The 15817-nt window shown below is 42.1% G+C and overlaps 1 protein-coding gene across 2 annotated transcripts; it reads right to left on the minus strand.

Annotated features, from left to right (window-relative positions):
* Window positions 1-464: 464 nt before the first annotated feature.
* On the minus strand, window positions 465-5001 carry LOC105927810 (diencephalon/mesencephalon homeobox protein 1-A). Of its 2 annotated transcripts, none has more exons than XM_021317605.2 (5): window positions 4785-5001; window positions 2901-3068; window positions 2537-2731; window positions 1989-2439; window positions 465-1888 (listed from the first exon to the last, which is right to left on the minus strand). In XM_021317605.2, exons 2-5 carry the CDS (start codon window positions 3051-3053, stop codon window positions 1470-1472), a joined length of 1218 nt encoding a protein of 405 aa, XP_021173280.2. In that variant the 5' UTR covers window positions 3054-3068; window positions 4785-5001; the 3' UTR covers window positions 465-1469. The 2 variants fall into 2 exon arrangements, with proteins under 2 accessions (XP_021173280.2, XP_021173282.2); XM_021317607.2 differs by having other exon boundaries at window positions 2537-2715; window positions 2900-3068; window positions 4785-4999.
* Between the last annotated feature and the right edge of the window lie 10816 nt (window positions 5002-15817).

Genomic DNA, 15817 nt, shown 5'->3' on the forward strand with positions numbered 1-15817 from the left:
TTTTTTTCAGACATCTGCCCCCAGTGGCGACAAGTTAAAATTACACCAGAGTTGTGCACGTGCATGGCAAAAGAAGAAAAACATCAGCCGCTGCAACTGCACAGGTCTTTTGTTTAGAGGCATAATGTCTTCTGATGTAAGAAAGCTATAAATGTTGAAGTTAGCCTTTGTTTTTGCGAATGCATCAATTATAGCGGAGATTCAACAAAGTAGCCAGGCAAACGAGTGTCACACTTACGCGCATGCCCAAAGAATTCGGCCTGAATCACTCTGTTGTGAACTGAGTAGAGGCAACTGCGGTAAATCGAGGATAACTCCTTTTACACACTGGGAAATTGAAAGGGAATGTATGAGAAAGAAAATACATAATATTTAACTTCAAAACTTTGCACTTTGCACCTTTAATAGATCCGTTTAGAATATTAAAATGCGTTTCAAACACAAAGTTTCACGCAACACCACAGTGAACACTTCATTTACAATTATTTATTTTTGCATTGAACAGATAAATTACTCATATTTTAACCAATTGACAAATACATGTATTTAAATCTACAGTGATATATACAATACAGAGGTTTAGGGTGTGCTACTTTCTGCCGAAGCCACTGGCAAGCGCAAAAATGTGGGCAGCTGCAGTTTCTTTTCCCAAGTATTTCATTTCTGTGGTTAGATCCATTGCTAGAGGCTTTAGTTGGGAAATAAATATATATGTATATATTTTTCTCTCGCAAACCCTTTGCCCAAACGTTGACTTGGGGTTGCTTTGAAAACAGTCAGATGGAGGCGAGCACTGGAGGATATTTACAACACTCCGTTTAGTCCAAGCTGAGAACAATACGTTCAAACGGGGATGTCACTGAAAGTGATTAGACCTATATTTGTGGTATCCAGTCTTTTTTTTTTTTTTACTCCCATGATAGCTGTATTCGATGGCTGTATAAGCCATGCTTAAGAGGATCTCATGCATGCATACGTTCAATGGATTTTGTAGGGTTACAGAGTATTTTAGAATATCAGATAAACAATTGGGAGAGCTTTTTTTTTTTTTTTTTGCCCTGACTTAATCCTTGTTAGCACCAACTGATGCTATTGGCCTTTTAGAGTTAATTTAATCCACCGATGAAGTCAACTCTTCAGTCGCAACTGCAGTCAAGACGGGAGGATTATGGTTGTTATCTGGTGTTCTCTGCTTGTCTTTGAGGTCGAAGGCTGTGAGAATAATAACAAAAGTGTGTGTCGACAATCCATGTTGAGGTAGGTCCTCCGAAGTGCTAACTTAAGCACAGTTTGTGTGTTTGTTTGTTTTTTGAAAAGCTTTGAAAGTTTTTTTTTTTTTTTCTTGTAATAACACCGATTCGTTCTTGGGCTTCTGCTGGAAATCTCTGCGGATACATGAAGTTGTTTCGAAGGGGGGGTCGCGATGAAAACTTGGATTGTGGGCCCGAAAAAAAAGCTTGCCAGAGGCTTCAGTTGGGAAGCGTGTCCAGTCCCAGAGAGGCCGCGTGCTGCTTGGCCCTCATCCGGAGGTTCTCGATGCTCGTGGTCTTGCTGTTGAGGCTTCCCGGGAGGCCGCCCGGTGCCGCCTGCAGCAGCGGGCTGTTCCACACCTGTTGGGCTTGTGACAGGGTCTGGTAGTAGGACTGGCAGGGCAGCGAGCCCAGTGGGGAAGGCATGTTGACGTTCATGCCCAGGTAGGGCAGGGAGGACGGCGCGCTCATGTCAAAGGACGGGTAATGCACCAGGTTGTTGGTGGCGGCCATGTGCTGCCGGAACTGCTCCTGCAGTCGGAAGAGGCTGAGGGGAGACGAGGCGTAGGAGTTGCTCTGAACCAAGCCGCTGGTCACGCTGCTGGAGGACGGCAGGGCGGGGGAGCTTAGTGGAGAGTCTGAAAGACAGGAGGAGAACAGGGACTTCAGGGTCTTTTCAAACTCAACACAGCCCGTAGTTTAAACTAAGACTACTTCAAATTAAATGGATATTCGTACCTGACGTGGGGCTGAGTCCTTTGCAGGACGGAGAGCTTCGTCCGGCCTGGGCAGACCCCTCTCTTTGCGCCTCCTCCCTGAGTTTCACCCTCGACTCCCCGCTTATCTCGTCCTCCTCACGCTCAGCATTGTCCTCTGCTGCCGACTCGCTGTCTGACGGCTCGGGGGACGTGACGTTGACTTCCACGCTGATTTCCCCTGGCTGAGGCCGCGCCGCAGACAGCCTCTCGGACTCTGAGTGACAGGATGAAGAGGAGGACGGAGGAGGAGGAGGAGTGCGCACCTCAGGGACCGCATTGGTAGCGGGGTTAGCCGTTGTCGTGAGGTCTGTTTTAGAGTCTTCTGGGGAGCCATCGGCGGCTCCCGATGCTTCCTTCTGCTTCTGCAGCTGCTCCTTCTGGAGGCTGCGCTGCTTCTTACGAAACTTGGCCCGGCGGTTCTTGAACCACACCTGGCAGGTGGATGCATAAATTAGACTTCCAAAACTAAATCCACATATCTTTATGTCTCTGCAGGCACATCCTTTTGTTTTTTTTTGTTTTTTTTACCTGCACTCTGGCCTCTGGCAGGTTGGTGCACATGGCCAGGCGCTCCCGCATCACCACATCAGGGTAGTGGGTCTTCTGGAAGGTTTTCTCCAGAGCCTCCAGCTGCTGAGCAGTGAAGGCTGTGCGACTGCGCCGCTGCTTTCTGTGCTGCGAGCCATAGCGGGCCTCAAGGATAATGTCTTGAAATGTGCAACCGTTGAGAAAGAAGAAACATGACCAGTTTAATTCAAGGGACAGACAAGGGGGAAGGTGAGCTCCTGGTGGGGAGAATATCTGTTTAGTTCTCGTGTTCGCTTGAGGAAGCTGAGGCTGGGGCGACGGTGCCGGGAGTAGGAAATTACACGATGTGCAACTGATTCTTACCTGCAAGTCTCTCTGCAAGAGTTAACGCGTGCACCGAGGGCCTGTAGTCAGGCGCGTGTTGCGCTTGCTGCGCCGCCTGCTGGTGAAGGTTGTACATGGCACTGAGGGAATTCATGGCGTGCAGAGAGTAGCCGTTCACGCCGTAGTGCTGCATGGCCGGCGAGGTTTTCTGCAGAGAGAGCAAGTGGTTGTTATTGAGCTTTTTTTTCTGAGCAGATGTTTCACTAACAACGCTTTTCATTCAAAGGGCACCTTGTTATTTTTGTTTTGTTTTTTTGTAAAACGTATAGAACCGAATATAACAAGCAAAAAGTTAGATGGATGCGCTTCTTGGTTTGTGCTTTGGTCACGCAATAAATAAGCAAAAGGCGATTTCTGATTAGTTCAAATAGCCTTAAAATCCGTTCTTTAGATCAAGTTATCTTTTAATATTTGCTATAAAAAAATACCCAATAATTTTAAGGGAATGTTCATTAGATTTACTCCAGAAAATGCTTAAAATGTTTAGAAGAAAAAAAAATAATATTTGGGAATCAAAAACTAAATACATTATTAATGCTTTAAAATTGCACATTTATGAGGTCAGAGTTTAACATTTAGACAGGAGGCAATTACAATTAATGTGCAATTTTTAGTAAAGATAATAATACGATTATTAGATAAAGATTACATTAATTGAAATAAAATGTTTCTGGACTAGTTTTATGTTAAATCCATACACAACTGGTCAAAATAATAATAATAATAATAATAATAATAATAATAATAATAATAATAATAATAATAATAATAATAATAATAATAATAATAATAATAATAATAATTAAACCTATGTTCTAATATAGTACAAAATCCTAGTTACATTTTATCTAAAAGCGCAGCAAAAATTTTTTTTCACGTTTTATTTTTCTTCATCACTTGAATTTTAAGTTTTTCAGTGTGAGAATGTTTTAATAAAAACATTTCTTTTGTAAATTCGCTTCCTATGAGCACGCTGTACTTGACATAAGGTGCAATAAAAAAAAGAAGCTATCTATCATTTTCGTTCTTTGCTCCCGGACAGTCCTGGCCGGACTGGGAGACGGCGTTTGTGACAATCTGTGGCGGGTCCCAGGTCAGTTTCAGGCGCCTGCAGGCTGCGGGGGAGAACCGTGACGGGTCGTTGGAAGTATTATGCACAGGTTTCCCCATTGGGCTCCCTTTTCTAATGCGTCTGCAAATAGGTTTCAACTTTGCAAGGCTATTAATTTATCACCGGGCCTGGCGGGGGAAAGGTGGGCCACCACGTGCGCTCACTTTGATTTTTATAGAAATAGTGAACTGATGCAGTAAAACATCTGATAGTATTTGATTGTTTCTATTTTATTTTATGCAATTACTTTAGGACATGCAAAAACACCTCTGCCTCGAATTGTGTAATCTGTTTAATTTTCTTCCAATTTGCGGTGTGAAATCTAACATAATGCTCTTCTTTCAGGACAATGTCAGAAAGCCTCGGGCTCTGATTAAAGCCCAATTATGCTCATTGCCGTGGATTTATGAGTTATGCCGCATTTAGTAAAGCACAGCCTCGGGGCCGGAGCTCCGCGTGCAGGCGTCAATTGAGCACCATTATTGACCTCAAAAGGCTGGGGGGTTGAAATTACAGGGAGTGTCAACAAAAACAGACAATAAATCAACCTAAAACCTGACGAAATAATGTCAAGAGTTCAGTGCGAGAGTTTCCAGCTTTGCATTTAAAATCCCTTAATTGACGTCACTTTTTTTAGGAGATTTTGTTCTCTCTTTTGGGAAATAAAATTTCTCGATAAGAGCAACGTTTTGAAAGTTTGAATAATCTACATTGTTTAATTAAATACCAACTGTGATCCATAAAACACCTTACCTCTTCTCTCTGGGCAATATGCAGATTTTTCCACCAGAATAAATATGCGCTTATCAAACTACTTCTTCCCAAAGTCCTGCAGCAGCCCTTTCATTTCCTTCACTCCTGCTTCAGCTTGATGTCTAGAGGATAGTCCGCTGCGTGCTTTTCCCTCCACGGTCCGCCTTCTCTTTGCCGTGGGTGTGGGGAGGATGCAGAGCTGCCATCTACCGGCTTTTAAACCGCTCCGGGTGGGGTCGGCGGGGACGCACGGACGCTCCAGCTGGTGCGCCAATCACGTCGCTTTCCTCCTCTTTATCCCACCGAAGCGAACACCTCCTTGTTTGTGGGACCCTCAGTTTAAGGTCGCTGAAACTGAGCTGATTAGACAAAACCGATAAATAGACAGAAGACGATACAACTTTTTCTGAAGGTTAGTAAACTAAACGTTTTTGGAGACGTGAAGAACTTTTACATGAGCGATTTCACAGAGGATGCATCAATCAATCAATCAACCAATCAATCAATCAATCAATCAATCAATCAATCAATCAATCAATCAATCAATACATGCATAAATGACTTGCAGATAGTTATGTGACGGTTTTGTTGAAAATCAAGATTCAAACTGATATTTTCAAACTCGGATTGCCGGAGATGTTATTGCTGATCCAGTAGCTCCCGTATTATATTTTTTTCCCACAGTAAATTTAATCCTAAACAAAACTACGGTAGCATCAGTAGCCTAATACACAACTAACAACAATATAACATTTATAAGGTAAAAATGAGTAATACAAAATAAACTAATAGATGGTTCATGTTTCATTTCCAACAAAACAATGATCAATTACAACAATCTATTTAGTACATCAGTTTTAAGGTCTAGCAACATTTGCATATGAAAAAAAAATCTGATCTGAAGTCACGAGTTTTTTTAGATTTTTTTTTTTTATCATTTAGTTATCATAGTAACTCATTTATTACAATCTAATACAATATTAGAATTTTGTAATAAAAAAATGAATAAAAGATGCGTCACATGTGTGTTAATTAAATGATATGCAAATATTAGGCTCAGGCTCGGCCTTCACGCGCATCTTGCGGTGCGCGCCGCGCGGCCACTTTGGGGTTAATTCCGCGCTCTTTAATTTCCCTTTGCAGCTTCCGCGCGGTTCGGTGGGAAACGCGGCTGAGATGGAGAGATGCGGCCCGGGCTGCCGCTGTGCCTCCAGCAGCTCCCCGGCCCCGGAGGGATTTGGGTTGGGATTGGGTAGACAAGACGCCATTTCACCCCTCCAAAAAATGTCTTAAAATGACTGCTGGTAAGAGGATTAAAACAATAATGCCCCCCCCCCCCCCTCCCTTCTTCGAGGTTTTTTAGAAAAGATTTCTTCTTGCGAAGAAAAACCGTTTAGGCTGGAATTAAGGGCAGCGAAAGTAGCCTTTTAATGTAAAGCCTGCATATTTCTGCCGAAATTAGAGAGAGGGAGACGGGTGGAGCGAGAGAAGGGGAGTCTGAGGTTAGATATTAGACATTAGTCCTGAAAAATGCTCATTTAAAGTTTTTAAGTGTGCTGTTTGTTTGCTTATTCTTTTAAAGATAAGCTTCACAAAGCCATGAAATATTACATTTAAAGGTGGCTGTTGCAACAAGTGGTTATCAGTCCCCCAAAATGTTATTGCTTTTTTAATAGAAAATCTCCTAAAAAAAAAAGGCATATTTATTCACAGATATTTTCTTTCACTAATTCTCCCTTTTCAAACCTGATGTTTTTTTTTTTTTCCTTATTATTATTCTCCTTTTTGTTGTCTTTAACTGCCGGGCATTTGGGCCCAAAGGGAGAAAAATCGGATTAACTTGTGAACCGATGAAAATAAGAACTTAAATCTGGTCAGTGTCTCTTTGTGGGAGCCGTTTCTAAAGCAATTAAAGCGAGGAGGAATTCCTCTCAGCTGCTCTTCCTTAAACCGGCTAATGCGGCCTAGTGGCCAGCGTGGCTCAAGGCTCCTCAGTGCAGGAGTCAAGAGGCCCGGTTCAGAGGGATATCACGGTGCAGCAGCGGACCGTGCTGCTCACCGAGCATTAACGAGCAGTCCGTCGTGATGTTTTCACAATTCACACTCAGCCTCATTCGCCATGTTTGAACAAGGAACTTGATTCCAATTCAGCCTTGCTTGAAGACACTTTAATTATGAATATAGGACATGAAAGCGAAAAGTAGCGTCACAATCTGATGCTTTTAAAACTCAGCGAATTAGTACTAAAAATATTCAATAATAGAACAATCCGGAAAAATAGGTGTCTGTCCTGGCGGGGGATTTTGGTCCCCCATGAGCTCCCTGGTGGTCTAGTGGTTAGGATTCGGCGCTCTCACCGCCGCGGCCCGGGTTCGATTCCCGGTCAGGGAAGCATTTCTATTTCTTTTTTGTGGGAGTAGTCATCACAACGATTCTACTCTGCGGATACCTACTTCGGTAGGGCTGTATGCACAGACCAAATATATCTGTGAAAATCACGAAAGCTGTCAAATCATACTTTGCAACATAGTTTTAAGGTCAAACGGACATCAGCTAAGACAAGAGGTTTTGTAGTTGTAGCTTAGTCCCCACTTTGGGTTTTGAAATGGGGAACATAGGCTTACACTGCAAAAACAGAACTAGAAATCAGTAAAATGTTCTTAAATTTAGTGTATTTGTCCTTGATTTGAGCAGGTAAATAAGATGATTTGCCAATGGAATAAGATTTTTGCACTTAAAATAAGAACAATTCATCTCAATCATCTTATTTCAAGTGCAGGATGTCTAATTATCTTATTTTAGGGGTCAAAATACAGCCTTTTGAGGCCAGAGAGACAATGCCCATAATTGGACAAAATGTTTTGTTATTTTAATTAACTTCTATCTAATCTATCTATCTATCTATCTATCTATCTATCTATCTATCTATCTATCTATCTATCTATCTATCTATCTATCTATCTATCTATCTATCTATCTATCTATCTATCTATCTATCTATCTATCTATCTATCTATCTATCTATTTGTTGATTAATTAATTAAACACTGTAAGTAAATCTTATACATTATTTAAGGTAATATCTTTAAAGAAATGCTCTTTCATCCGTATGCCGCTGTATCGATGAAAGTGTGAAAATGTGCCTACTTTGATGATTTTGTCTCTATATCGCTAATTAGTGAAGATGTGGATTTTCTTTTTAGTATTTGTATACTAATTTGAACCCTTGGATGCTCATCGCTGCTCATAACTCTCCGATTTTTTGGATTTCCAAGGGATGCTCGTTGTTTTTCTCACTCTGGCTGCGTTGGAGCTTTATCTTGTCAAAGCCTCCGCCTAGATCTGAGTTAACGTCTTCAATCATCCCCTCGCCTCCAAACTTCTATCCCTGCATCGGGACTTTGGCGGCATGAATCCACGCGCAGGCGAGGAAGCTGCAGGGATTTATAAATCATCTGCCGTTTTAATCAGGTTTATAATGCGTGAATGTTTGTAATTTTACCCCTCAAATGGCCCAGAGAGGAATAGTAATCCAACTTCAGAAGAAAGGTGATGCATTCTGCCTTCTGAGTTCATTAACTTTTATCATTAAGTTTTTCGTTAACTTCCTGCTTATATAAGGATTTTTTTTCTTCACAGCAAGCTGTGGCCAGCAAAGGCTTTCAGTCAAGGTTAGCTTGTGCTCATTTGGGTGAAATTAATCATTTTGATGCATGGTTGTGAATTGACTGCTTCATTGGGACTTGTGTGACTGGAGTAACAAAGCAGCTTGCCATTAGCAATCCTCTGGCTGTGTATTAGTGGGCCATTCACCTTTAAGTCTGTCCTCGCACTGGCTGGACGCCTTGTAAATGGACAGATCTCCAGATTCACAGCCTTTTCGTTTGCTTATAAAAACCCTTAGGAGTGTTTTCCATCTGTCTTATATTCAACTGTGGTTAATATGCTCTGGATTGTTTTATATTGATTGCATGGTATGAACATAAAAAGAAAAGGGTGTGAGATAAGGACACCGACTCTTTATTGTGGTGTTTTGTGAATATTTTGAATGCACTTAGGTGTCACTGTACAGCCATGGCTGCATCGAAGGTAGACTGCTCTCAAAAAACATCAGCGTGTTTTAATTGTATTTCTTCCAAGTGCATTCACCGCAGTAAAAACAATACATTCAGCAGGCAGCTGCTAATACAGCCTTCTTCTGTCTTTTATCAGACACTCTAAAGGTCTTTCAAACTTATCCTTCAGACTTTGTTTATTCACACAAGGAAAAACCTTCAAAATAGTCCATGTAAATATTGCTCAAGCCTATTCTAAAAGGTTCCTGTTAAATCAAGGCTCCTTTAAAGCCAAACCGCCTTGTTTGTTCTGGTTCTGACGCTGGTGGAGGTAGTAATTACGGACGCAGCATGAAGGGTTGCCAGGTTGGTTAAAAACGTGCAAAGTGATTGATCAACTAAGTTCTTGGCAGAATTCTATTTGGACAACAGAGAAGGAGAAATTATGGATTTTTTTTTCCAGGTTGGAAGAAATGATGGGTCATGAAATAACAGAGGATGCGAACATTTTACTGTTGGTGGAGAATGAGGAAGTCCAGGAGGAGGTGAGCAAATCCACAGGGGCGGAGACTGACCTTTAGTGGTGAATGGTGACTTGGTTGTGCTGTGTTCCCGTTTCTTTCCTTCCAGCAAATAGCGGAGGGTGGACAGAGGATGATCTGTGGAGCAGTGAGGAGTTTAACGGAGATGATCTTGAGAGGATTTATCCAGTCATCTGAGGAGCGAGGACGCAGAGTGCTGGTCATGTGAACGGGAATGAAACGAGTCCTATAAAAGGGACGGAAAACTCTGATTAGAACTGGCCTTGGAAGAAAAACGCAACGCAGAGAAGGTCGGCCTGATTACCACGCTAGGTGAGGAAAAATAACAATCTGGCAGCTGCCTCATGGGATCTGCTCCTCCTTAAGCTCTTCCTGATTAGTACCTGATGAGCTGTTGGGAAAAAAAACCTGCCGGTCCCACCCTGCTAGGAAGAGGTCATGAGAAACACCCAAACACGCATCAGCCTGCACACAGATCTGAAGAGATGACTTATGACTTCTATACCATGCCGCATAGTTTTATATAACGCATAAGATAATTAAATCTACTAAATTTATATAAAGTTTATGATGGTTTTGAGAAAAGTTACTGTTTGAGAACTGCTAAGGGCAGTTAAGGGCAGCATGGAGGCTGTCAATCCCAGCAGATCACTGGACTGATTCACTCCTTAATATCAGCATTTTATGAGAATGGCACCAAGGTACAATACTACAAAACTAATAATAGATTTCTCTCGTGTTTATACCTAATTTTACCTAAGCCTAGGTGTCAAAATCAAAACATAAAAATGTTATAAATAAGATTATTATTGCTGTAATACTTACTTAAGGAGGGGTACGAATGCTTGTTGACTTTCTGTGTTAGATAAACTAGTTAGATCATGCACATTCTTGTTTACAATTTCTAAAAGTAAGTACAGTGGTATTTTCTATGCAAAAGGTCATTGTTGGGTGTGGATCTCATGTTGGCCCATTCCTGCTTGAAACCAGTGATATAGGTTCATAGTGGTAACAAGTTGTCATTGACATTGCTTCTGAATCTGAGTTGCAAACAAATCTTTTTTTTTTTTTTTTGCAGATTAGCAATATTTGTTGATAGGCCAAACATTTTTCATCTTAGTCCTGCCTTCATCTCTCAGCATGTGGGAACGTCTCTCTCAAAGAAAGGCTGGGTCTTTTCATGACAAGTGCAACTGTGGCACCTGATGACTCCTGTTTTGCATTTATTTTCTCATTTCAATTTAGCTATTTAGCAAGTTAACACACATATAGATGAGGGCTTCAAATCTACATCAGACTAATCCGAATACCTTTTACCACCTTGAAGTGGTGAAAAGGAAAGAAAAAAACAAAATCACTAGCAGGACATGCGTTTGGGCCTTTGACAATATCTTTCTAATATATGTAATTAAAGCATTTTTATAAGTCAATCAGAGTTTCTTGTAACTTCTGTAATCCATACCTGTTTTATTTTCCTGGGGTGTGAATGAGAGATAACCTGTGGCCCAATACTTTCAGTGACTGGCCACCAGACCAGATGTGGGCCCGCATTGGTTTAGCCTCTACACACAGTGAGCAGGATGCTAGGGGAGATTTAACCAGCAGCTACTAGCTCCAATGTTACAGAACAGTAGCAAAGACTGGCACCTTGGGGTCACCGGGTTTCCATTAAAACCACTGGATGCTGTTTACATGGCAACCAGCTGTTTGGTTGCCAATAACCATCACAAGCATAACCACGGCATCTTTACTTTGAGATCGTTTTGGATATTGTTACATGTTTTTAATGATCTAACATGCAATCTTTTTTTTTTACGTGTTCATTAAGTTTTAACTTTAAGCACTTTGGGATTTTCCTCTGTGAAAGGTGCTTTCTAACCAACATTTCCGTACAGTTAAATCAGAATGACACGGATCAAGGTCGCGTTACTGTTCACTTTATTCTCCATCCATGGTGTGATTGAGCAGTCCCCGCAGCAGCCAGGGCCGCTCATCTGAACGCTTTCTCCAGCGGACTTGAAATATCGAAGTTGGCAGGTTTGTTTCCTCCCTCTTTTTTCAGAGCCGGTCTTTGGTTGTGCCCCCAGGCTGCGGCCCAGCACAAGGGTTTCTATTGTCAGGGCTTAATCCAGAGGCTACACATCTTTAGCAACATGGTGGGATAAAAGCCCATCAAACCACTGCTTTATGGGGGCAAATCTACCCTAATCCCTCGCTTTATCTAAACAAAAGGAGAGAAACAAGGGGATTGAAAGAAACTGTGCAGACACAGGGCAAGACTGGGAGCTACGATCCAAAGAAGTAGTTTCAGCGGAGATGCTAACCATTTTTGACAGGCTTTCACTAAAGGGTTTGAAAAAAAAAAAAATCAAAACCTAGGATTTCAGAAAACGCTGTTGGGAGATTTTCTTTTTCCCCCCCTTTCTAAAGTTAAGCTTTAAGATCCTCGAGGGATATGTAGAAATTAGTGAGATTAGATTCAAAAACCAGTGTTGTCAAGAAATCCTGGCAGGGGGCACCTGTCAGTTTAGGACACTTTAAAGAAATTGTTCTTGGTTTACACGGTTGATCTAACCATGTGACGACAAAAGTGATTGTGAACGTATTCTTTGGTGTTTTTATCGGATGAAGAAAAGCGGGTGTGGGAATTCCTCCCCCTCGTTTCCACCCGCTGCTCCGTAACACCAACAGGTGACCCCTCGACTTGTATCTAAATTCTAAAGCCTTTATTTTTTTAATAAACCCCAAATAATTAAGACTCTACTTAACGTCCGGTGTGAAGACCCCTTCAAAAGATGCTGAATGACAGCAGCGGAGCACCGAGCCTCTCTGTGACACTCTGTAAAAGGCAGTTTATCTCTGCCTGCTGTTGTCTGAGCAGACCACCCTTGATAATCAGGAGACCTTCAAATTCACATGTTCTGTGTGGGTGCATGTGTCGACCGAGTGTGTGCGTGTGTGTGTGTGTGTGTGTGTCAGGGGGCAAATCCCCTGACCCCATTTCATGTTTGCTGCCAGTTCCAATTTCTATCTTTGCGCTGCGGCAACTCGCTTGGAATCCCAAGAGTGGCGTCTGCAAATGACTCCGTGAGTTAGGGGCTCCATTTTCTTGCCACAGCCCCGGTTGCTCCACAAGAGGACCGTTTTCAGCCCGCCGGTCAGAAAGGCCAAGCAGAGATTGAGAGCAAGGCAGTTCTGGCTCTATGTACATAAAGCACCACAGCTGGAGGGTCCTCCAAGGTGTACAGGCATGGTGACACACATAACTCACTGCCTTACGGTAAATACACTGCCCTCATTCCCACACACACACACACACTACAAACCTCTGGCTTCTGGATGTTATCTAAAGTCTTGCAGCAGAAATTGATTTGATTCACTTGCAATTGTATTTGTTGTATTTCTGGGGGTTTTTTGTGTGTGTGTGTCACTGCGTGCCCCCTGCTGGCCTGTGTTGCTGTGGCACGAGCGGGGTAATTAAGAGATAATAGGCTGGGGATGTTCATCAGGGACTGAGTGATTAGTGATTCATTACATGAGCTTAGAATGAGGAATAAGAGAGGCGGGAAGCGGGATGTGAATGGGGTGGCTGGGAATGCAGGAGCAGCCCGACAAATTACCGGTGGATTTATCCTGGGTAATTAGGCATCACCCTGGGAGGGGGCCGGGGATGGTAATATGGGTGACCTGCTGTGAGACCCCGCAGTCAACAAACAGGCGTGCTGACTCTCCAAAGGTTTTAAATAATCAGTGATTTCAGTGCTGAATTGAATGATTTTTTTCTCAAGTGCGTATAAGTTTGCAACACTGAAAAAGAACATCAATCGCGAGCAGAAAGTCTCGTTAATGGAAAGGTTTCGTTGACTGTCAGTGCAGTACCTGGAAGAAGTATCTCCCAGCACTCAGTAGCTTGTAGAACAAGCACCATAGCAGAATAACTTGAAGTAGTTGTTTTCTGTCAGGCTTTATCCGCCTCTTACATATTCAGCTATGTTTATTTTTACAACATTGTGCCAATGCAGTGAGGTTTGTGGACATTCCTTCATGAAACGCTCTCTTCAAAGCATTTCTATTGTCATCATTTGGTTTTTTTTGTTTATTTTGCTTTTGGACTTTCCTGGACTTTTCTTCAGCCTCTTCAACCTCTCAGCCACTATCCTGTCAGCTCTGCCCCAGTCAATTAGCCCACATCACTCCACCTGCTGACAGCAATTAGATTAAACTCTCGTCACCTGTTCACCAGCCCATATATACCAGCGTCTGCCAACTCATCCCTGCCAGAACGTCATCGCTCACTTCTCCTTGGATCGCCCAGTGTGACATGCTTTTTGTCCTGCCAGCTCATGTGTGCTCGGCCAGCTGGTCCCTTCTGCTGGGGTCGCCTGTGCTTCATGTTGCAGTTCTGCCTTCTTCCCTGCGAGTTCCAGCCGCTTGCTCAGCCCCTTCTGGTGTTTTCCTGGTTCACATCGCCTGTTCGACTCTGCCTGCCTACCCGTTTACCTAAAGCCAAGCCCAGCCTGTTTCCACGTAAGTCCCTGCCGACTGCTGCTGCTTGCTTGCCTCACTTTCCCGCTATTCAACTCTCTCATTAAACCTTTTAATCGTAACTCTGTGTCTGGCTGAATATCGGGTTCACCTGCAGTAACCGTAACATCTATTGGGTTAGCGTCTAGATAGAGACAGGCCCATTGCAACATATTTTGAACTGTAAACCTGTAGACCATCTGTTTACAAAATTACTTGTCTAACCCTATCGCTTTATAATTCTGAGGTCCCCCAGTTCCTGTGGTTGCTAACCCCAATGATCACTCCTCCACTCCCATGCTTGACTGTTGAATAATTTTTTGTTTTTCTGATATTCCTGAATGTTTTTTTTTTTAACCCAAAATGGGTACTCTGTATTATAGCCAAACATCTCATGGTTTGCTTTGGTACTTAAATTTTGTTCCGCCTAACTCGATCTGCTTTGCTGCATTGATGCTAATCTCCCCTTGGTATTTTTTTGCTTTTACCGCCACAGATAGTTCGTCCCAACTGCACTTTCTGCTGGACAACAAGCTGCTTGAACATGGGATCAATAAGGATAACAAACTTCTGCAATCATCTGACAACACTTTCCCTAAGATGTTCATAGCTTTAGCATTTATTTCTAACACCAATCCAACTTGAGACACACAGTCTTCAATAAAAGCTTTTTTTCATTCGCTACAGTTTGCTAGGATAATGTTTTCATGTTCATCCTCTATTTTGATATGACTTGTTGATGATTGTACTTGTATTTAAATGTGGGTTCCTGTTAATGGTGTGTGAACAACATTTAAAGAAAAGCCAATTCTCCTTCTTAAACTTGCTGCCTTGAAATGAGCACTGTAAAATGTAACTATAATTTCAGCTGCATTCTTCAGAGAACTTCAGACTCACAGACAACTGAGCAGCGAAAACAGTCTTTCTGTCAGCGTGATCATCTTGTAAAAGGGTGAAACCCCAGATTTGTTAGATAGGGAAAATTATGCACAGCCTTTAATACGGTATTGCAACGCATGGACAACAGGCTGTGATTTTTGAAAATTAACTGAATAATAATGCAGCTGCACAGTATGGATCTAATGCAATGGGCATAAAATCACAGAGGGTACACCAACAGGTTGCATGAGTTCAGCTTAGTCAGGGACGTTAATACTTGTCAATCAGATCAGCCTCAATACTTGGGATCAGATCAGGACATCCCTAACTGAGTCATTTGTTTTTTTAGGAATAACCAGACATACAATCTGATTTGTTTGGACAGACTTCTTTCCTTGCTAGAGAAATAAAAGATAAGGCACAATGGAAGTAAAGCTCTTAGGGGTGAAATAATTAGCCTTTGAGATGGCTGAGAAAGACCAAACAGGTCCTTACATCTTTTTGATCATTTAAGCATCATCTCTAGCTGCCTGTCTGCCACTGAAATCTTTTTGTTGCAAAACTACAATTAAGAAAACATGAAAGCCAAAAGGCTCACAGCGTTGTGCTGTTAAGATGAATAAATTATGATTAAATGTAAGACTGAACCGTATCAGCTCCTAAAGGCATTAACTTCAATTAAAAAGTACATTAGTATCTGAAATTCAAAAACCAAAATAGTCTGATTTTTAAATTATTATGCATTCATCTATGCATCAAGGTAAAAAAAAAAGTAAAAAATGTGAAATTCGATGCCATTACCTTTCAAAGAGTTGCTGCATGACTCAGACAAGGCGCTTTGACCCACTATTCGACTGTCATGATCCTCTAAAGCAGGAACATCCATATTTTCATCTTTGTAGATCTTCCAAAGCCAGCCTCCCATCCAAGAATAATCCTCTCTGGACCATATCAGCCCCGCAAAGCGGCGCACGCTTACACAGAGAACTTGATTTACTCAGGCTGTGTTATCTGATTTGGAAGCACTTAGAAA

Source organism: Fundulus heteroclitus, chromosome 9, assembly GCF_011125445.2.
Source record: "Fundulus heteroclitus isolate FHET01 chromosome 9, MU-UCD_Fhet_4.1, whole genome shotgun sequence".
Lineage (NCBI taxonomy): Eukaryota > Metazoa > Chordata > Actinopteri > Cyprinodontiformes > Fundulidae > Fundulus > Fundulus heteroclitus.

Bases quoted from the DNA above. Each gene is read 5' to 3' on its own strand.
- LOC105927810 (XM_021317605.2), bottom strand. From the start codon at position 3,053: ATGCAGCACTACGGCGTGAACGGCTACTCTCTGCACGCCATGAATTCC. The intron at 2,732-2,900 runs GGTAAGAATCAG...TTCTTTCTCAAC, and splicing joins CTCTTGCAGAGAGACTTGCA to GGTTGCACATTTCAAGACAT. The intron at 2,440-2,536 runs GTAAAAAAAACA...TCCACCTGCCAG, and splicing joins TGCCAGAGGCCAGAGTGCAG to GTGTGGTTCAAGAACCGCCG.